A 20,756-nucleotide genomic window follows, 5' to 3' on the forward strand; every position below is an offset into this window, starting at 1 on the left:
ACCGGGGGCAGGTCAGCGCCCGGGCCCGTGAGGGGCTGTGCCGGCCCGTCGGGAGCAGGAGGCGCCGGGTTCTGGCCGCCGTCTGCTCCTGGCGCGAAGCACGTGCCGCCCAGGGAAGGGGCTGAGCAGCGCTGGGCGGGGCCCGCCTGGGCCGCTCCTAACTCTGGCGAAGGCCTGGCCTGCCTGTGTCCCAGGCCCTGTGATTGTCTCGGGTTAGGAGGTTGGTCGTCCGCTTCCTTTGCTGACTGTTTGCTTGTTCACTCATCCGTTCAGCGTCTCAGACTCCGAAGCCGCGCTCGCTCGCGCCAGAGGGGTGTAAAGGGTTCCGCCTCCACTGCGGCTCTGGGGCCCCGAGGTCGCTGTGTCCCCGTGCACCTCTGCGGCCCCTCCAGTACTGGGAACGCGTAGCCACTTCCTAGGCGGGCGGGGGGGACTTAAGGAGCACAGGACGCTGAGGATTTCCGCTTCGCTCCTTACCGTCCCGTGAGCGGTTCAGCTCGGACACGTGACTTGGCGCCACCACTGGGACTGTCCCACGTGCTTGTGCTCCGGGCCCTGCTGGTACTGTTTGCAGGTGCACGGATGCGGGGACGCGTGGCGGGGCACCCCGTGACCTCCGGGCTCTGCCATCTGCTTTCCGGCCGCAGGCCCAGCGGCGTCCGTGCCCTTTTGCGAGGCCGAGCAGGGCGGAGCCCAGCACTGTGCCCAGTGAGGCTCTGGGCTCCCGGGAGGGGCCGCCTCTCCTCTACCCTCCTGTTCCCTTTGTTGAGATTTTGCTGTTCAGAGATTCTGTGCTTTAAGCCTCACGTAACGTGACCGTCTCCTGACGCTGTACGTTCTGAGTTGCAGCCCTTTTGAGATTGCATTTGTCTGAGGGGCTTAACATTTCAGTGCCGGCGCTCAGCGGGTGGGTGAAGACCCCAGGGAGCGCGTGGCACGTGCGGGGGGCGCAGGGCAGGTGGCCGGGACGGCTTCCCGGGGGTGTGGATTTGGGGTCTGGCGGAGTGCGGATGGGCCTGGCGTGCTGTGCCGCCAGAACCGAGTGTGGTTGTCGTCGCGAGAGTGTCTGACCGTAGAGAAAGGAACGGGGCTGGCGGTGGTGTTCGCGCGTGTGGTCGTGACAGAGACGTTGTCGAGCGCCTGCTGTATACTGAGCAGTGAATTGAGTGTCTCAGAAAATCCTAAGGGGCAAGCTTGACTTTGTGTGTGATTTTTTTTTTGTTAAGTTTATTCATTTATTTTGAGAGAGACAGAGAACCCCACGCCGATTCTGCACTGTCAGTGCAGAGCCCGATGTGGGGTTCAGTCTTGAGAACCATGAGATCCTGACCGGAGCCCAACCGACTGAGCCACCCAGGCACCCCCATGTGTGATTTCAAGGACAGCCAGGCCCGCTCTGCGGAGAGTAGAGGATTCTGGGGCCATGGCGTGTGGGGCAGGGGTCGCGTCCACACCCCCTTTCCAGCAGACACGTTGCGGTTTGGAGCTGGGTCCTCTGGGTTCCCGTGGAAACCCACTCCCAACCAGCCCTTTGTTTTGCTCTTCGATTGTATTTATCGTACTTTCTCTCTGCTGCCCAGATCTACAAGTCTACGAAGTGCAACGACATGCGCCAGACCGGCTACTGCCCGCGCGGCCCCTTCTGCGCCTTCGCTCACGTAGAAAGTAAGTGTGTGGCGCCCCATCGCCCCATGGCTCGCAGCCCCCGCCAGGCTGCCCGGACGCCTGGGGAGGAGGGGCGGGAGCTGCCCGCTCGCCCTTCAGGGTCACATCAGGCTGCCCCCGTCCGGACACCACCCTGCCTCGTGGCCGGCGCTGCGGTTCCTGGGGACAGCCACCAACTCCAGGCCGCCCTGCCCCAGATTTCACCGGGAAGGGCGGCCAGTCCCTGCCGCGCTTCCACATCTTTCTGTGGCGCCGTGGCCGCCTTCCCCTGTGGCGTGGGGAGGGTGTCGTCAGCGGGCTCCCTCCCCGGTTTGGGGCCCCCTGGACCCGAGGCCGCCCGCACGCAGCTCCGCCTCCAGCGGGCGCGCGCTCACGGCCCGCCGCCTCCCTCTGTTGACAGAGAGCCTCGGGACGGTCAANCTTCTAGAAGCCTGCGAAAGCCCCGTTGGGCTCTGGCCGGGGCCGGCCGCCCCAGACACGTCGCCAGCACGTGAAACGGGCTCTGGGGCTGAGCGCAGGGAAGGGGCCCTGCGTCCGGGCGGGTGTCCTCACAGGAGGGTGGGCGTGGCACGAAGGGGGGCGTCTGGGCGGGGCAGGCCCTGCAGGTCTGCTTCAGGCGTCGGGAGATGCGGGGGTGGGGGGCACCGCGGGGAGGATGGTCCTGACCCGGCCAGACCTCGCGTGTGTGAGGTGGACGACACGGGGGCCCCAGGCCTGGTGCCCTGCCCTTCAGCCCGGCGGCGTGGCGGGCNGGGAGGTGGCTCCCGGGTGTCGATCTGCCGTGAAGGCGGCCCCTCGGCCAGGAAACGAGGCTCAGGCACCTCCCCATCCACCTCCCCTCCCGCTCTCTGCTTTTCCTCTTTAACTTGTTATGTGTTTAAGTACACTTTTTTGTTAAGTTATTTATCGAGAGAGAAAGAGCGAGCGTGCGCATGAGCAGGGGAGAGGCATAGCGAGAGGGAGAGAGAACCCTAAGCAGGCTTCCTGCTGTCAGCACAGAGCCGGACTCCGGGCTCGAACCCACAAACCAGAGCTGACGTCACAAGTCAGACGCTCAACCGACTGAGCCACCCAGGCGCTCTGCCCCCGCTTGGCACTCTTTTAAAGAAAAGAGAGAAAAGAGGGAAGGCGAGGAGAGCTTGGCTGGACTTTACGGACAAGGAGCCGGGCAGGGAAACGCCGGCTGGCGGCCTGTCCTGCGCCTCCTGCGTCTGTGGCAGGAGGCGGCACAGCCATCGTGCGTTCCAGGCGGGTCAGCGCGCCGTGTGCCCGCCCCCCGCACGCGGGCATTCACGTCCCCTCCCGTGACCACAGAGCCTGAAGCGCAGAGAGATCGCGGGCCTGCCGTGTCGCTGCAGTCCTGGCTCTGGAACACCGAGGGGGCCCGGCCTGACCCCTCCTCACCCCAGTGGTGACCGTCCCTGTCACGGGCCTGTCCGTGAGGCTGGGCAGCCGTCCCCCTGGGGGGACCCAGCAGAGGAGAGCTGTGGACCCCCCGGAGCACAGCAGGGCGCTGGGCGGGGCAGGAAGCTCCCCTCCCCCCATCTTTGTGGCTCCCGGGGGGCGGGGGATGGTGGCAGTTGCGGGCTTAGGTGGTGGGCACGGGCCACTGGCTTGCCCCCCCCTCCCCAGGGCCTGGGGTGAACAGAGCCCCTGTGGGGCCTACTGCTCAGCCCCACGAGGCCTCTGTTCTGTGCTTTCCATTATTTTGAAATTTAAAAGCCCGATCTGCTAAGGGCCCCTGGGTGGCTCGGTCAGGTAAGCTTCTGACTCTAGATCTGAGCTCAAGCCTTGATCTCAGGGTCGTGAGTTCAAGTCCCCTGGCTCATGCCCGGCACGGAGCCTACTTACAAAACGCGGATGGGGCAGAAAAAGTCAACCTGGAGGACACGGTGGGCGGCGGGAGCCGGGCTGCGGCGCGTCCGCTGCCGGTGGAGACGGGAGCCGCAGGGTGCTGGTCACGCCGCCTTGTAAACGCGCTCGAAGCCCCTGCGTCCTTCACTTGGAAGCGATTATGCTCGTAGGCGTTTCTTCTCCGTCAGAAGTAAGGACGAGGCAAGCAAGCGCTCCGTCGCTTTGGGGCCCGCGGCGCAGCCGGTCGGGGGCCTGACTCGGCCCCGAGCCCTGGCTCTGCTCCCCGAGGCCTCCCGCTGCAGGGGCCCCCGGAGGCGCCAGGAGGGGCAGCCCCAGGGCACCGGCCCCGAGGAGGCGATCGTGCTGGCGTGGACGTGTGTGGGGAGGGCCTCTCGTTCACTGCGGGCCAGTCCCTCCCCCGACCCCCAAGGATCGGCTGCAAACCCCGAGTCTTGATGTGCGCATAGCGCGTGTCCCCTGCCGCGTCCTTTTCGGTGCAAACGGTCTGTAAATGGCGTTAAACATGAGAACCGCGAGCCTCCGACGCGCGCTTACAGACCTTCTCTGGCCACGCGCCCGCCTCACTGCGTTTGCGGCCCCTCTGTGGGCGGCGTCCTGGGCGCCGGACTCTATCCGGCTTGGAATCCCTCGGTTACCAGCAGGCGGGGGAGGGGCGCAGCGTCTCCACAGCAGGCTTTGGGGCTGGCTCTCCGCGTGTCGCGTGCCTCAACGCGACCGTGCTGTGAGATAGAAGTGCCTGTTGCGCTCTGACCCCGGTTCCCGACACACAGCCCCTAAAACCCTCGTCGTTTCCTGGGGGTACAAACATCTGGTGTTGAGGGTGCCTGGGGGGCTCAGGTCACGATCTCGCTATCTGTGGGTTCAAGCCCCACCTCGGGCTCTGTGCCAACATCTTGGAGCCTGCTGGGTATGCTCGCTCTCCCTCCCTCTCTGCTCCTCCCCTGCTTGTGTGCTCGCTCGCTCAGTCACTCTCTCGCGCACTCTCTCTCCCTCAACATAAACTTAAAGCAAAAAAAAAAAAGATTAAAAATCAAAACCTCTTCTGTGTTGTGGAGGGGACTCTGGGTGGGCTCCTCATAGCTCGGGGATGGGGGCCGCTCGGCAGAAGGGCCGAGCGTGGTTAGAAGCTTGGAACTCTCTGCACCGCCCCACGTGATCCCAGGGCGGGCAGGGGCTGCAGACGGAACTCCCCGGACGAGCCCCACCCGTCCTCGCAGGGTGGGCGCCCCTGCGCTCGGGCCCCCGACCTCGCCTGCCGTGTCTCCGTCCACCGTAGTCTCTGCCGTAGTGTATGTTGTATGATAAATGAGTAAGTGCTTCCCTGGGCCCTGTGAGCGGTTCTAGAAAACGGCCAAACCCAAGAAGCGGGTGGTGGGAAAACCCTGATTCGGGGCCAGTTGGTCAGAAGTCTAGGTGACGGCAGGGGGCGGCCGCAGTGGGGGCGTCTTCAGGGGCTGACCCCAGGCTGACCCAGCCCCAGCAGCAGGGAGCCCTGGGTTGCGAAGGCAAACAGAACGGTTTCAGGATAATCGTGCTTCACGGTATCACTTGGCCTGGAAGTACATTCACATCTGCGGCCAGTGACTTCCGAGCCCCTCCCCCCACGCTGCAGGTGGGGTCACCCCTGGACAAGAGAGATACGGGGAACCCTGAAACATCAGGATGACCTCCGGGTCGAGTGCCGTGTAGAAGGGGCCCCGGTCGGGGCCTGCGTGGACCCCTTTTCTTCCTCCTCTGCGTCTGGTGTTCACTCTGGGTCCTTCTGCAAACCCAGAAGCCAGAACCTAAAGGGAGAAGAAAGGCCAGGCCAGGCGGACCTGAGCCACCTCTGCAGGTTCACGTGTTGTAAAATTAGTCGTAAAAATGTGACGCTGACTTTGCCCTTCGATCTGAACGACCCCTGGGTCTGCGGCTTTCCTGCTCATGCCTGACCTGGGGGAGCACTGGTCCCCAAGCGCTCAGAGCGGAGCTGTCATTGGGCCCAGGTTTCCTGGCAGGTGGCTCCTCAAGTCAAGATTTCTGTCTGTGTCTGCGCGGGACAGATGATCCCCTCCACCCTTTCATGTTCTGGGCAGGGCCTCTGCTAATTAAACCGATACAAGATAAGCAGGACAAAAGGCTTATTGCTTGTCCGTATGGAAGGTTTCACGCAGGGGAAGTAAAGACCCCTTTGGGTCTAAGCAGTTAGACCTGGCGGCTTACGTCCCCTTTACCAGAGGGTGGGGATCAAGGGGGAGCCGGACTAAAGGAGTTTCTGCTCCTAGGGAGGTGAACCGGGGGACGGTAAGTGTAGGGGGAAGAGGTGTCGGATCAGGGGTACGTGGACGCAGCCGGGAGTGTCGGGTGGCTGAGGGTCGTCCCCCTGCTGGTGTGGGAGAGGCGAGGGGCGCCCCCTGTCCGCAGTTTCAGGGGGATGATCCTTTGCTTCAGGAGAGGCTTCCCAAGACTTGCCCAGCTCTCCAGGCTCAGGTCGCACGACCTCTGGTCGCAGGGGGTGCAGGTCTCACACCCTCCTTCACGCGCACCGGCCTGGAGGTTAGAGGCCAGTAAGCAGGTGCGAGACGGACTCGGGAGAACGGACGGAGGGCGGTGACTTGACCGCCTTTTCTGTTTGCCGAGTTCTCCGTCGGCGCATTTGTAAACCGTGCTGCTCTGTGCCGACGCTGGTGCTTTTCTGTTGCAGGCGAAGCGGAGGGAGTCCCCTGCCGAGGGCAGCCACAAGGCCGCTGAGCGGGACAGCAAGCAGGTACCGCCCGGAGGCTCCGTCGTGCGCTGGGACTCGCGCTTCCCTCCCGACCCGGAGCCCCGTGCGCAGCGTCCGTGCCGGGCGTGGCTCGCGTTTCACTTGTGTTCTTCTTAAACCAGCCCGCTCCCCGAGTCCCCTGTCTTCACGTCCAGAACACGTTCGTGGTGTTCTTTGGACACAACAAAACCAAAACCTCCCAATGTTTTCCTCCGGGGAGTAAGGGGCGCCCTCCGCCGCCGTCCCTGTGGCCTGTGTGTGGCCGGGTGCTGCCCTGACTGCCCCGCGGATGGGGCGGCGCCAGCCACTCCCCGTCCAGAGCCGGGCGTCCTCACGTTGGGGCCGTGGGGTCGGCACTCCGAGGCCACGTGGGAGGTGCCCGTCCTCGGCCTGTACACGGCCGATGACTGCCCGTCTCGTTCTGCCCCCACCGACCCCCTCTCCCCCAGGTCCGGGTGTCTCCCCATTTCTCCCTTTGCATAACGTCACCGCTCACTGATTAGGACGGCTTCGTCTGAACTTGATTTCCCTGGTAAAGACCCCGTTTCCAGGTCAGGTCACACTCCAGGGCTCTGGGGGTCAGGAGCCCGGGAACGAGGGGACACAGTGCAGCCCGCCGCCGCGCCCAAGCTCTCCTGGGCTGGCCTCTCGGGGCTGCAGTAGAGACTCGCCGCTCCCGCGTCACGGCCCGGGGCCACGTGCACGTCTGAGATCGTCACAGGCCGGAGCTGCGTCGTCCGTCGNGGGGGCGCAGTGCGGCCAGGCCGCCGAAGCCCCTCCCGGCCAAGCACATCGCCACCTGTTGGTGGTCCTTCCTACGCGGGCGGCGCGCCCGGGCCCCCTCTGCCACCCCCTCAGGACCCTCCTGACGTGCTCTCTGCTCTTAGGGCCTGAGGCCCGCAGGGGAGCTGAGGGCGGGCTGCAGCTTAGTCATTCTGCCACCCGTTAAAGACATTAAAGTGGGTTAGAGGTTCATTCCGAACCTGAAGCAGGAAATGTTAGCAAGGACGCAGCCAGCGCGGGGGGCGGGGAGCCTGCCCGGCTCACCTGCGGGCCCCTCCCGCCTGCGCCCAGAGACACCCTCCATCCCACCCCGAAGCCAGGCTCCAGGGACGGCGAGGGCGCAGCGGGAGGGCCGGAAGGCCAGCGGAGAGGCTCCACGGCCCCCGCGTCTCCCCGCGGCCCTCCATTTGAAAGGTCGCGTGGCTGGAGATCAGCCCTCTGGGGACCCCTCCCTGGCCAGTCTGCTCCAGCCAGGCGCCGCCCCAGCTCCTCCATCCCGGAGGGTGTCATTCTCCGTATTCACGATGCAGCGTCTCCTGACATCTTTGAGGGACGTGGTCCTCTGCACTGCGACTCTGGGTGGGTGAGGTCACAGCGGGCACCCGTGGCCCCTGGGCCGTGTGTGGGGGTGGCTGTGACGCGCCTCGGAGCGTCCTCGCTGCTGCCGCCCTTCCCGAGGGGCCGGATGCGCACCTGCCCCGCGGTGCGGAGATGGCCCACCTCTGGCCTGGGCCCCCGGAGCGCTGCCGACCTTGCCGTCCCGCCTAATGCAGTTTGACGTCACCGCAGCCTCAGGCGCGCACTCCCGGCCCGTCTCAGGGTCTGTCACTGGGGCCTCCTGAGCACTGCCGGCCGATGGGGACACGGGAAACTCTCAGAGGAACTCTGCTGCGCCGCATTCCTCTGTCACAAAAGCTGTGTGTGTGTGTGTGTGTGTGAGAGAGAGAGAGAGAGAGAGAGAAATTTCACTTAAGCCAACAAACTAGTAAAATCCTGCCCCCCTGTGGTTGTGCAGCCTCCCCCCCCCCCACAAGTGAACTCCTGCCTCATTTTGAAGCAGAAACCAGACGCCGCACATTTGCCTTCCACGTGGCTCGGGGCCCTGGTCTCAGAGTGACGGTGGGTGTGGCGTGGACACAGCCGCGTGTGGAGCCCCGGCCCTGGCCTGCAGCTCTGTCCTGTCGGGTCGGTAGACGGCTGCTCNCGCTGGCTGTGTCCTGGCCCGGCTGGCTCTTCTCGTCTGTTCCATCGCAGATCAGAGAACGCGCGATGCCCAGATTTTACCCGAGTGCCGAGCCGAGGGGCGAAAACCTGAGACCGTAGAGCTGGTTTTCCCTTCCCGGAGGCTCTGTTGGCTATTTGTCTCTCTTTTTTTTTTTTTTTTAAAATAGACTCTCTTTTACTGTTTGAGAGACAGAGAGAGAGAGAGAATCCCAAGCAGGCTCCGGGTAGCCTGACACGGGGCTTGATCCCACGAACTGAGATCGTGACCTGAGCTGAAATCCAGAGCTGGACATTTAACCCGCTGAGCTCCCGGGCACCCTCCTGCTTCGTGGGTTGTTATTATCCTAGATCAGCTGTTGGAAACCATTTCTGCAGAAAAGCTCACTGGATCACACATTTTGTGGNAAAGAGTCAAGCTGCTTTATATTTTGCTTTGGGATAGAAGTCGGATGACCGTCCCGTCCGTGACTGCGCGCTGCCGGCCTCCCCCGTGTCCACCATCACCGCGCCGTCACAGGGCTCTTGGGTGTGCGCAGCCGCTCACCTCGTGTGTCTCTGCACAGAAGCACCTGGCCGTGTCTGCGGTGGCCCACCCGCTCGCCCCCAGCCTGGGTTCCAGCGTGNTCCCTCTCGTCTCCCCGACTTCTCTTTGCACTTAGTTGTGTATTTTCAGGAAGGATCTAATTCAGGACACGTTGTAGATGCATTTTGGTCGTTTGTCACTTCACTGTGCTGCCCGTGATCTGGAAACCCTGTCCCCTGCCTCTCTGAGAGTCACAGGCTGCAGAGGGGACTGGAGCCGTGGGCCAAGGCCGCCGCCCCCAGGCGCTAGGACCAGGGTGGAAGGGGCGTGGGGATGTGGCCGGCTGAGGGCCCTTAGCCCCCGGGAGTCTTAGAGGGTTTGGGGACCGATGGCCCAGGTGATCGGAGGCAGGCTGGGGGGAGGGGCTGTCCTGAGAGCCAGGAAGAGGGGTGGGTGTGGGGCTGGGGGGAGACCTGGGCNGGCCACGTCTGGCCACACCTGCAGACGCTTGCGTCGCCAAGCCTGTCCGAGCCCCCATCTCTGTCCCTTCAAAGGGAAACTCGGCAAGGGCTCTGTGTGTGGCGCCTTCCACGTCCTCCGGGCTGGGCTGGGCTGGGCAGGCGTGGCCGCGGGTCCTAGAGCACACGTGTCCTGGTGCCGGGTGGACGCCGGCTCTGCATGTGTTTCTGCGTCAGTGCACAACCTCGGCTCCAGGCAGTGATCGCATGCACGTTGTTTCCCATCCCCCAACACCTGTGGATGCCGGTGAAGCCACCAGCGGTTGGGCCGTGGCTGAGATGTATGTTGGGGACGACACCAGCCAAGGCGAGGGAGGAGAGGTGTCCTGTTAGTGGCCATTTAGACAGCACACCCTGGACTTGGAAGGGCCATCAGAGCACCTGGCGTCCCTCGTGCGGATGTGAAGGACGCCGGGCAGGTGTGCGTGACCTTGCTGCCCGTGTCTCGGCCGCCTCCTGGGACGCTTCCACCCATGTGGGGCTCCCACCCCTGTGCTCATTCTGAGTAGATGCCGCAAAGGGCTACTTCTCTAGAAGCCCGGGCGCGTCTCCCGCACAGTCCACAGTCCTGCGTGGGCTTCGCTGCGGGCTGTTCCGTCTGCCAGAGAACCCTCTGGAGTCCAGCTTGCCCAGCCCTCGGGGGGGTGGGAGGGCGTCCTTGACGAAGCCACCCCTCCCCCTGCTGGTGCTGCTGAGCCCTGACCCTGTTTCCTTGCCCTGCACAGTCTCATGCCCCGCCCCCGCCCCCACCCTGTGCTCTGGTCTTTTGTGGCGATCCTGTCCTCTTGACTCCTGCCCGGGCTCTGCCTTAGACTCGGGGAGTGGTTCACGTCCTTACATGCTTCGTACGGCACATCCTGTAGGTTCTCTTTTAAGCAAAAGTAGAATGGGTGCGTTATTTTACGTTGACTTGGAATTGAGGAGGAGCGAGGTGTCCTTCCTGCAACCCTTTACCCCAGAGGCCTTTGGGTGCAGGGTCCTGGGCTTACATGCACTCGTCTTGGCTGATGGGCTTGAGAACTCAGCCCTCAGACTCAGGAGCGCTGGTGGAGAGCAGAGGGCGGGGCCGAGGTGTGAGGTCATGCTGCGCTGGTCTGAACTTGGGACGGGAACCAGCCGGCCATGAGCAGGTTCTCTGCCCACGCGCGGAGCTGAGCAGTTAGTTGTCAAAGATCGGAAATCTCAATTACGCGCCTCTAGAGCACGTTAGATTCAAGGCACCCGGCTAACGCTTGGAGGGAGACCCGTCTCGGTGGCATGGCGTGGGGGGGCGCTCGGCTGACACACGCGGAGGGAGACCAGGTGGCGCGTTCACACAGCAGTCCTTTGGTTACCCCCGGGAACTAAGTGGAAGGTCATCGTGCAAATGGCATGCTTCGTTTTGTTGTTCCATGTTTTATGTGTAAAAAACACTTTTTTTTTTTCTTTTTGGGGCGTCTGGGTGGCTTAGTCGGTTAAGCGTCCGACTTTCGCTTAGGTCATGACCTCGCGGTTCGTGGGTTCGAGCCCCGCGTCGGGCTCTGTGCTGACTGCCGGCTCAGAGCCTGGAGCCTCTTTCAGTCTGTGACTCCCTCTCTCTTGCCCTCCCCTGCTCATGCTGTCTCTCCCTCCTAGAAATAAGTAAAACATTAAAAAAAATTTAAAAAAACCCACTTTTTAAAAAATAAGCCTAATTTCCCCAAGTTTAAAGGTAGTAATAGTAAAATGTGAGTATGGCAGGGAAGTACTTAGGTAACTGAAGCCGCCCCAATCAGGCAGGGCCGTCCTCGGCTCTGCTCTCCCGAGTGGACGATAGCACTCGATGCACCCGTGCCTCTGGGGCTGTGTGGTGACCCAGGGCGGACAGTGTCTGCAGCCGTCGTCCAGCCTTCAGGGGGTCCTCAGGCTGGTTGCACGAGTCACCATTTTGCAGTTCGTTCTTTCATTGACACGTTTCACAAACCGGGTACCCAGAGGTGAAGGGATTGAGTCCTGTTCAGGATCCACACCGTCTGTTCACAGAACATTGCTGCTGCTGGTAAATCATGAGCTGCTGCCACAGCAGGGTCCCCCTTTCTCAGACCAGTCTCCTGAGCCCCCGGGTCAAGTCGTGTCCCAGTAACAGGGGCCCCGGTTAGGAGAAGTGACGGACTCCTCAGAGCTGCCCTCTGGACCCGGACGGCCGTTCTGAGCTGTCGTTTTGCCTCCGAGGACCCCAGGGCTCAAGGGCTCCTGGACCCAAGTCTGCTCTACCTACTTAGAGGCTGGCGGGTATAGACCGGGTCCTTTTCTGCTCGTAGTCTGGTTCAGGCTATCTTGTCACTAATGCACGGCTGCAAAGAACGAGTAAATTCTAAAATAAATAGGTCTGTTTCCAGATGAACTGTGTATTCAGTGGGTTTAGTGGAGCCATTTCAGGGCCGTTTGACAGAGTCCGTTTCCTTTGCCTTCCCGCCCTGGGAGCAGGCTGCCCGTGGAAACAGTCCCCTGCAGAGCTGGCGGCCTGGAGTGGCCGCGGGGCTGCGGACAGCGGACTCCCCGTGACCTCCGAAGGCAGAGGTCATGGCTTGTTCATGCTGACGGCTCCCTTGTGTGCGTTTTCACCTGGGGGTCCGCCCCAAGCCAAGATCCTGCCTTACCTGAACAACAGCGGCCTGCCTGGCGAGGCCCCCGCGAGCACCCGGGCTCGGGCCTCGGGCTCGGCGCCGGGAGGGCCNCGCGGGGGCAGCGCCGGCTTCCTTGCGGGCTGTGCCGGGAGGCGGAGGCGAGCGTACCCTGCCCGGGAGCCCGCGCCGCCGAGGCTTCTCCCGGGGGCCCCGCATCCCCCGCCGCGGTGGGTCGCGCTCTCCCCGCCGAGGACCGTCGGCTGCACTCCGGGAAACTGAGGCCGGGGGGTGAGCGGTTTGCCAGGTGCGTCGCCCTGCGGTCAGGGCAGGCCGGCCTGCGGCGGTGGGCGCGCCGGGGGGGGAGCAGGCCCGGCCCCTTGTTCCGCCCTGGGTGCTTTGTCCCTGAGCGCCCCTTGACCCCGAAGGACCGCGACGCCTCTTGAATGTGCTGTGTCACGTCAGGACCGGGGTTTTGCCTGGGCCGTTACTCAGCAGCTCTCCCGTGATTTCTCATTAACATCTGGGCGGTTCCTGGTAGTCGCGCAAGGCGGGTTTTGGGTCAGATGGCAGAGCTTACGTAATTCGGTTCAGCTGCATTTTGAACGTTAAAGACTTTTTAAAAGTTAATTCTTGCTTGAAGAGAATACCTCAGAAGACTCGGCTCTGACTCAGAGCCAGGAGGTGGAGTAGCTGCGGGGCCAGCGCCAGGACTCGGCAGCCGGGGGCCCCTGGGTGCGGGCTGTGCTGTCCTGTGAGGGCTGGCTCCTCCGCGTCCCCCTCCGGCCGGGGGCTCCTCTGTGCTGAGTCATGAGGTGGGGGTGGGGAGCATGATATGGTGAATCATTTCAAGGTGAGGAAAGGCTCCCGCTTCAGCCTCTCTTCCTCTGTGTATTTCTGCTTTTGTTGTCCAGAAAGTGGTTCTGGAACTTTGTTGGCGTTAAAGCACTCCACTCCTAAGCCGTCCTGTGACCCCAGGTGCTGAAAGCTGAATCAGCGTTGTCAGGCCTGGCTGACCTGCAAGTCCCGGAGGGAGGCCGGGGGCGGGGGCGGCGGCACACCAGGCCAGTGCAGTCCTGGCCGCGGCATTCAGTGCCGACAGGTGGGGGGCAAAGCAGGTGGTGTGCTGGGGGGAGGGCAGGGCACTCTGCACCCGGTGCTGGTGCTGCATGAAGTGCCAAAGAGTCCCGTGGGTTGTGGGGCTGAGCAGGAGCTCTCTCAGGACGCTTCTGGAAGCCGCACCTGGCTGCCGCCGGATGGGAGGCTGAAGGGCAGAGGAGGAGCTGGGGGGTAGGGGCCTGGCCCCAAGTGTCCACCAGCGTGCCAGGGGCATCTTCTTTTTGGACCCTTGAAGTGCCAGGCTGACCTCCTGGAAAGGTCACTCTGGGGACGGTGCAGGTGCGGACAAGGCCAGCCTGCAGAGATGGCTGGAGCTTGGGGCCTCACCGGTGAGGGGTCAGGGAGGATGGAGGGGCCGAGGGCTCCCGCCACGCTCCTGCTCAGTGTGTGGGCCTTGGCGCGTCCACTCGAGGAGGCACCCGTGTCCCCAGAGTTTGAGAAGCTGCCAGCAAGGCGGCCTTGCTGGGCCACGCCGGCCTCGGAGGGTTAGGGTGGCTGATGCAAGGTGCGTGTGCGTGTGGAGCCTACATGGGCCAGGCTGCTGTGCTCCCCAGGAAGGGTGGGNCACTAGAGTCTGTTCGCGGCCCCCATTATCATGGGGTGAATTATGTGCCCCCAGAAGACGGGTCTTTGTTCTGCACCCCCCCCACCCGTCTGTGAGCGCGGCCGCGTGGACGCAGCCTCTGCAGGTGCAGTCAAGGTAAAGCGAGGTCATCGGCGTGGGCCCTGATCCAGCGTGACAGGGGTCCGGGTAAGCAGGTACTTTGGAGCCAACTCGGGAGGGCGGCCATGTGACAGGGAGGCAGAGGGTGGGGTGGGGTGTCCGCCGGCCCCCAGAAGCTAGAGTGCACCGTTGGAGGGCACCCGGCCATGCGCCCCTCGCCTGGACTCCGGCCCCGGGGCCGCAAGAACTTGTGAGCGCGTGCTGGGTCAGGCCCCCGGGGGACCGGCGGGCGGGAGGCGCCTGCTGTGAAGAAAGGCTGGAGAAGCAGGGGTGGGAGCCCCCCAAGGGGCCGGTCCCACAGGCAGGCGGGCGGGGTCTCCCCGAAGTGCAAGGGCTGCGGGTGGGGGGTTGCCGCTGTGGGTTCCCTGGCTCTCCCGGCCTTGGCCTCCTTGCTCTTCAGAGTGATGGGATGTGGGGGTGCCGGCGCATGGGGGCGTCTGGACCAGCTGCCGCCCTGCACGCTCACCTCCTTTCTGGAGGAGACCCTCGAGCGTCCCTAAAGCCTGTGTTGGAAGAGGGCAGGCCCAAGGCGGGCCAGGGTTCGTGCCCTCACAGCACGCCCCACTCGTGCTCCTGGCTGTGGCCGTGGAGTGGGTGCCGCAGTGGGGGTGAGACAGAGCTCGCCAGGCGGCACAACATGCTTGTGCCCAGACACCAGGTCCCCACACATCCCCCTCACATGCCACGGAGGCCGGAGCCAGTGGCTCACGGACAGCGGACGCGCCTGCTGCGCTCTGGGAACTTGAGCATTTGGCTGCCTGCAGGTGGCCGCTCAGCACCAGTGTCGGGTGAGGGGCTGTCCCTGTGGTCAGCTCAGGGGCCCTCTCGGGCTGAGCGGTGCCCGCAGCCCTAGGGACAGGGATGGGAGGGTGCGGCTGGCGTCGCCCACTGGGGCGGACCTCACGTCTGCCCTGCACGTGTCCCCCAGCGGGCTCCCTGTGACCTGCGTGCACCTGGGACGGCCTTTGGAAGTCACGTGTCTCTTCCCCGCCCCGTGTTTCCCTGGTAATTATGGTAAATGCCCGTCATTTTAAAAGGTAGTAGGCTTTCTGCAGTCACTGGCGGTCGCTGGCAGGTTCAGCCTTGGCTCCTGGATTGTAACTCGGTCATTTGAAACAGGCCTGGCCTGCCGGCCGCTTCCTGGTGTGTGTCTGTCACAGCTGCTCCTGGGACACGGCCAGGAGTCGGCCCAGCCGGAGTTCGCGCTAGGGGCCTGGGGGGCAGGGCAGGAGGCTCCAGAGCCTGGCTCCTAGATCCAGAGCGGGCAGGCTGGCCCGGGGCCGGGTACTAGGTGCAGGCGCACTTGGGCTGTTTGCGCCACTGCCAGGCCGTCTAGACCCTGCGCGGGGCGACGGCAGCTCAGGCTCAGCGCCTGTTCCGGGGTGGGAATTAGCAGGCCTTCCCAGCCCTTGCCGGACAGCGTGCCTGTCCAGGTCCTCCGGATGCTCAGCGGCTACAACTTAGAAGCCTTGGGTGCTGGTGGGCCTCGGAGCTGGGGCGGTGTCAGATGGGGACGGGGTGAAGGGAGGGGAGCCTGCTTGCAAGAAAAGGCTTAAGAGGAACTCTGGCAGTGGGAGCTCCAGGGGCCCCACGGTGTTGCGCTCCTCGCTCTCTAATGGACGGGCCCAGAGAGCGCGCCTGTGCCGCCCCCGCCCCCCAGCGGGGGCTCTGGCATCATCCTGCGGTGACACGTTTCATCCCCCAGGTTCTGCTCTGGACCTCCATCCTGGTGACATCAGCCTCGCGCCCCTAGATACAGAGCCGGAGGAGCATGACCCAGGTGACCTGGGACTGGCAGGTAGGGGTGCTGACGCCCTGCTCTTCCCGGGGCTGTGCTGGGGCGGCCGGGCTTTTTCTCTGGGGAGCCCTTCTACGGTTCTCGGAGGGGGGCTCCCAGCACACTGACGCGCGGCTGGCCTCCCACCGTCTCTGCAGCCACCGCGTGGGCACACGTACCCTGGGACACCCTCTCCTCAAACGTCTGTCTTCCCTGCTAGGACAGTAAACCATGCCTGGGGGGCCCCGAAAGTCCAGGACCGGCATGCCCGGGGGTGGGCCGCCCCCCCAGCTCGGAGGCCTGGTGGCGTGTCTGGCGGTCAGCGCTTCCCACTAACTCGGTCCCCCCGATCCTTGCAGGTCCGCGGTCGCCTGGGGGCTCGGCCCCCGTCACCATCCCAGGCCGCCTGCCCCGCTCCCCGTCCCTGCCCTCGTCCTCCTCACTCTCCACCTCCCCGCTCAGCTCGCTCTCCCAGTCTCTGTCGGGGCCGCTCGTCTCTTCAGCCATGACGCCCCCCCAGCAGCCACCGACCCTCAAATCGGAGCCTGGCGCGCTGGGCCCCCCGGCTGCGTCCTACAGCTCCTTAGGTGAGCCGGGCGCTGGCGGGGACGGCGGGGTGCGCGCCCCAGGGGGTCCCCTGTGCGGTCTGCAGGTTTGCTGGCGGTGCCTCAGGGCACGGAGCCCGAGACAACACACGGTGGCCCTGCTGTCGCTCGTGTGCGGTGGAGGGTCCTCGGGCCGGGGACCCAGCACAGACCGACACAAACCGCGAACAGTGCTTTTTCCTTGGAAAATGTTACCTCGCGTACCTTGTTGCATTTTAAAGGAGTACTTTTAAGTATCATTTTCATTTCTAACGTCACAAGCACGTATCCGTAGGTGTCATCCCAAGCTCTCTGGGGTCCTCAGGACCTGGAGGTGGAACAGGTTCTGGGCCCAGAGTTTGATGCCGCGGCGGTGCACCGCGACACTGCCAACTTCCCTCCTTTGTCTGCTTCAGCGCCCCCCAAGCCGCCGGAAGGGGCTGGGCGGGTGTCCTGGTCCGCCAAGCCCCGGAGGCTGCCGGGGAGGGGCCCCTGCAGGTGACCTCTCCCGTCCCCTCCGCACTCAGGCTTGAACGGCGTCCCCGGGAGCATCTGGGACTTTGTTTCCGGCACCTTCTCTCCCAGCCCGTCCCCCATCCTGAGCACCGGCCCTGCCCCCGCCTCAAGTGCCAGCCCGAACGGCGCGGAGCTGGCCCGGGTCAGGCAGCAGCTGGACGAGGCCAAGAGGAAGATCAGGCAGTGGGAGGAGTCCTGGCAGCAGGTGAAGCAGGTGAGGAGGGGGGCGGGGCACAGGGCCGAGGGAGAGGGTGCAGGCGCCCGGGGGCTCCCCGCCGCACCTGCCGCTGCAGCACAGCCCCCTGGGTTTCAGGCCTGTGACGCGTGGCAGCGGGAGGCCAAGGAGGCCAAGGAGCGGGCGCTGGCGGCCGACAGTGCGCGGCAGCAGGCGCTGCGGAAGAAGGAGGAGGTGGAGGCCCGCTTCCGGAGGCTGCAGGAGGAGCTGGAGGGCCGCGGGCCGGGCCCCACGCTCGCGGGGCTGCAGCGCTGTGCCGACCTGGGCGCCGTCCCGCTCCCCAAGCTGCACTCGCTGCAGAGTCGGCTGCGCCTGGATCTGGAAGCCGTGGACGGGGTGAGTACGGGTGGCGCGCCCGCCCGCGTATCCCTGGGCCCCCCGTCGGCTCTGCCCTCCAGCCCCGCCCCCCTGACGCGCTGGGACAGCTCTGCCTGCTTCCACGCAAATCCTCCCCTCCACGCCAGGGCCTTGTTAAAACCTGGAGCATCGAGGGGCGCCTGGGTGGCTCAGTCGGTTAAGCGTCCGACTTTCGCTTAGGTCATGACCTCGCGGTTCGTGGGTTCGAGCCCCGCGTCGGGCTCTGTGCTGACTGCCAGCTCAGAGCCTGGAGCCTGTATCAGTCTGTGACTCCCTCTCTCTCTGACCCTCCCCTGCTCACGCTGTCTCTCTCTCTCTCTCCTAGAAATAAATAAAATATTAAAAAAAAAAAAAAACCCTGGAGCATTGGAGGCTTCCAGAGCCCTCTCACACCCTCTCCCCCTCCGCTGGCCTGAGGCGCAGCGCCCTCTGCCGTCCCCCCGCCAGCTCTGGCTGCTGTCACGGCCGGTGCGCGTGGTCCCGGGTCGGGTCAGGATGCTGAGCCCAGGCCCGCAGGCCCGCGGGCCTCCACCCAGGCCCAGCCCGTCGAGGCGGCCACCCCTTCCGCACTGGTGCAGCAGCTCCGCTCCCCGGGCCTTAGCGCAGAGAGTCTCCCGCCGCCCTTTGTTCCCAGCGCCTGCTCCCAGGAGGGCCACCCTGAGCCGCCGCGCGTGTCTCGCCCCACAGGTGATCTTCCAGCTTCGAGCCAAGCAGTGCGCCGTGTGCCGGGAGCGGGCCCGCGGCGGCGCCCTGCCCCCCTGTGCCTGCTGCGAGGGCCAGCCGCTCCCGTGGTGACCGCCGCGTCCCCACTGGCCCCTCGGGTGCCCCTGGGCCCCGGAACGACGTGGGGCTTGCCGGCCTGACGCACCGGGACCCCGACCAGCACTTTGTGAAGCAGGGGATGGAGACGTTCTCAGTTGGTGTAAGCTGCTTTCTAGGTTCGTGGTTTTTTATTACGCGGTGACATGAAGCTTTACGCGTACCGCGAGCTGAGGACGCTTCCTGTCCACTGGCTGTTTGTTCGCGGTATGGCACACTTTCCAGTCCTACTCTGAAACTAGTACTTCCGACATGAGCGTTTACCTAGTAGTGAGAAACGCCTAGGACTTTTTAATCGTTTTCAAATTAAGTGCAAACATAGTATTTATCGCAGTGAGACTAAAAGACACACGTTTAGGATTTTAACCTCGTAAGAGGGACGCGCTCACGTGCACACCGACTGGAGTTTTAGGCCCCAGGACCACAAGGTGGCGCTGCGCCCGGTCACGCTCCCTGCACCGGGGCCACTTGTCTAAGTGCCTGAGCCTTGCGGGGCGAGCGGAGGCCCTGCCCTCAGGTGGTCGGCTCCTCGGGCGAACAGCGAGCCTGGGGCCCCGAGCTGGAGGCGGAGGCTTCCCGGGGAACCTGAGAAGGCCGCGCCTCCGCGCCCTCAGCCTCCCAGGCACCCTGGCTCCTTCGCGGGTGGCAGCCGAGACCAGAGCCTCGCTCGTGCCCCTCCCTGCGGCCAGCGGGCCGCCCGCCCGGGACCCCCTGCCTGCAAGGGAGAGGCCCAGGTGTTACAGGGTCACTCAGGGGACGCTGGGGTCGCAGGCCCCGGCCACCCGGCTGTGGCAGGCACGCTCCTGAGAAAGGTCTGGTTTCGGTGAAGACTGGAATCTTCTCTGGTCTGCACTGGGCCGTTTTTCCTAGAAACCGGGGGAGACGCAGAGGCCGTGTGCAGTGCCCCCCAGACTCTGCTCTTCCCGCGGCCGTCTACCTGGCTGCAAGGCCTGTCCCGAATCTGCCGCTGGGGCGGGAGCGGCCACGGCCCACCTGTGGCTTTGCCAAAGACTTTTAATAGCATTTTTTTAAAGTGCAAAATGGCTCGGTAAAAATTATGTGACCAAATATTTACTATATAGTAAGAGGTTTAAAAGATTTTTTTAATGTAAGACAAAGTGATAGTTCTGTCGTGTAAAGGCTGCGGCTTGTCCGCTACTAACGGTGACCATTGACTTGGTTTTAGTGAATCTACTTGGTTTTTAATGATAGTGATGATGATTTATTAGCTCTTAGAAACGACGTATATTTTGTGCTACTGTTATCACTGTTTAAAATTATTTTTATTAATATTTATGCACTTGTTTCACATTTCAGACCTTTGGTCTTTGATGGGAAACAGAACAATGAGTTTATCGGGGGTGGGCGGCCGGGGCGCTGTCAGGTCATGAACTGGGACCGACGTGTGCCCTCCCCATAGGTGGGAGGCAGGAGCATCACAGGGGTCCCCGTGCACCACCTGAGCGGGTCCTTCCCGCTCCGTGGCTTGGCTGTGGCGGCCCTGGTCTCCTGCAGGCGCCCTCCCCACCCACGGGGCCTCACTGTCCCTCAAGTGGGCGTGGCTTTAGCCTTCACGGGGCGCTGAGCCTCCTGCTGCTTGGGGACCAGGGGCCGGCAAGGAGACCTCAGGCCAGTGTGGACCCTTCACGCGGATTAATTTATGGAAGCCTCAATCTATGTTCGTTCGGGGTATTTAGATGAGCTCGTTACTGGAATGAATTTTCTTAACCCAGAAGGTAGTATTTATAACGCATAATCATTTACTCGTAGCAAACTGTTCAAAGTTAACACTTGTTTAAATTTTTTTACACTATAGCATTTATGCAATGGTTTACAGAATTCATGGAATTATTTTTATCAGTATGGGAATTAATTAAACCTTTGAATCTTTACTTTGTCTGCCTCTTTGAGCGGCCGGGCTCAGGTCACAAGGTGTCCCCACGCAGTCCCGGGTCGCCTCGTAGCTGCTCGGCTGTCCCGTCCGTGGGGGTCCTGAGGACCACGTGCTCAGAGCTGGTGGTTTCTGCCAGAACAGCAAGCAGCATGAGGGCGGCGCCGGCGACGGGTCCCCAGGCAGACAGGCCCCACGCCCAGCAGGACTCACCTGCGTAGGGGATGCCGTGCTGAGTCAGCACGCTCCGGAGCCTCCTGATCTCCTTCGACAGTTCTTTGTGTGCCTGCAACAGGGCAGGTGAGGGCAGCGCCGTGGCCCCGCGGCGGGAGGCCGGGCTGGGGCACCCTCACCCGTCTGTACCTCGCTGCAGGTCTCCAGGGTCTGGAACACCAGGCCCTTAGCGCCTCCTTCCTGCACGGAGTCACCTTCTTCCGGGGGCTTTAAGTAGCCGGCCTCTTCAAAGAGCGCCCTCAGCAACTTCGCGTAGCCCTGAGGGCCGCGGGAGAGTGAGCCCCAGCTCCTGACCGCCCGTGCCGGGTGGGGGGTGTGCCGCCGCCCCGGACTCACCTGGGCCGTGATCAGCTCGTCAGCCAGGCTCTGCTCCACCCGGTCCCAGCGGCGCTGCAGGGCCGTGGGCAGGGCCGGGTACACTGCAAACAACCCAGCAGGTGCGGGCTCAGCCAAGCTCCCCTGCCCCCGCCTGCACCCCAGGGGCGGCCCCCCCGGGTCCCACCTAACAGGGAGTGCGGGTGGCAGACCAGAGGCGTCTCGAAGGTCAGCGCGTAGACACAGGTGCTGGGCTCAGACACGTGCGCCAG

At 63.8% G+C, this 20,756-nt stretch overlaps 3 protein-coding genes across 3 annotated transcripts in view; 2 read left to right on the forward strand and 1 right to left on the reverse strand.

The window, feature by feature from the left end:
• The window catches only part of UNKL (unk like zinc finger), a 34,071-nt gene extending 14,135 nt beyond the window's left edge, over window positions 1–19,936 (forward strand). The window contains exons 7-22 of the mRNA XM_077762747.1: window positions 1,581–1,665; window positions 2,066–2,155; window positions 2,886–2,969; window positions 3,075–3,260; window positions 3,442–3,616; window positions 3,708–3,897; window positions 6,224–6,286; window positions 8,854–8,910; window positions 9,509–9,638; window positions 11,933–12,171; window positions 12,892–13,015; window positions 15,264–15,554; window positions 15,893–16,120; window positions 16,645–16,847; window positions 16,947–17,204; window positions 17,913–19,936. Of these exons, the coding sequence (XP_077618873.1) occupies window positions 1,581–1,665; window positions 2,066–2,155; window positions 2,886–2,969; window positions 3,075–3,260; window positions 3,442–3,616; window positions 3,708–3,897; window positions 6,224–6,286; window positions 8,854–8,910; window positions 9,509–9,638; window positions 11,933–12,171; window positions 12,892–13,015; window positions 15,264–15,554; window positions 15,893–16,120; window positions 16,645–16,847; window positions 16,947–17,204; window positions 17,913–18,020 (2,511 nt within the window). The 3' untranslated portion in view covers window positions 18,021–19,936. The remainder of the gene's footprint in view (window positions 1–1,580; window positions 1,666–2,065; window positions 2,156–2,885; window positions 2,970–3,074; window positions 3,261–3,441; window positions 3,617–3,707; window positions 3,898–6,223; window positions 6,287–8,853; window positions 8,911–9,508; window positions 9,639–11,932; window positions 12,172–12,891; window positions 13,016–15,263; window positions 15,555–15,892; window positions 16,121–16,644; window positions 16,848–16,946; window positions 17,205–17,912) is intronic.
• Window positions 1–20,756, forward strand: part of CCDC154 (coiled-coil domain containing 154) — a 162,078-nt gene that overhangs the window by 33,280 nt on the left and 108,042 nt on the right.
• The window catches only part of GNPTG (N-acetylglucosamine-1-phosphate transferase subunit gamma), a gene marked incomplete at its 5' end in the record, with an annotated part of 16,134 nt that continues 15,159 nt past the window's right edge, over window positions 19,782–20,756 (reverse strand). Inside the window, 5 exon segments of the mRNA XM_077762748.1 lie at window positions 19,782–20,067; window positions 20,149–20,221; window positions 20,299–20,427; window positions 20,506–20,588; window positions 20,672–20,756. The exon segment at window positions 20,672–20,756 is cut by the window's right edge and continues 34 nt beyond it. Of these exon segments, the coding sequence (XP_077618874.1) occupies window positions 19,970–20,067; window positions 20,149–20,221; window positions 20,299–20,427; window positions 20,506–20,588; window positions 20,672–20,756 (468 nt within the window).

The sequence above is a fragment of the Crocuta crocuta genome, unplaced genomic scaffold (genome assembly GCF_008692635.1).
Source record: "Crocuta crocuta isolate KB4526 unplaced genomic scaffold, BGI_CrCroc_1.0 scaffold234, whole genome shotgun sequence".
Lineage (NCBI taxonomy): Eukaryota > Metazoa > Chordata > Mammalia > Carnivora > Hyaenidae > Crocuta > Crocuta crocuta.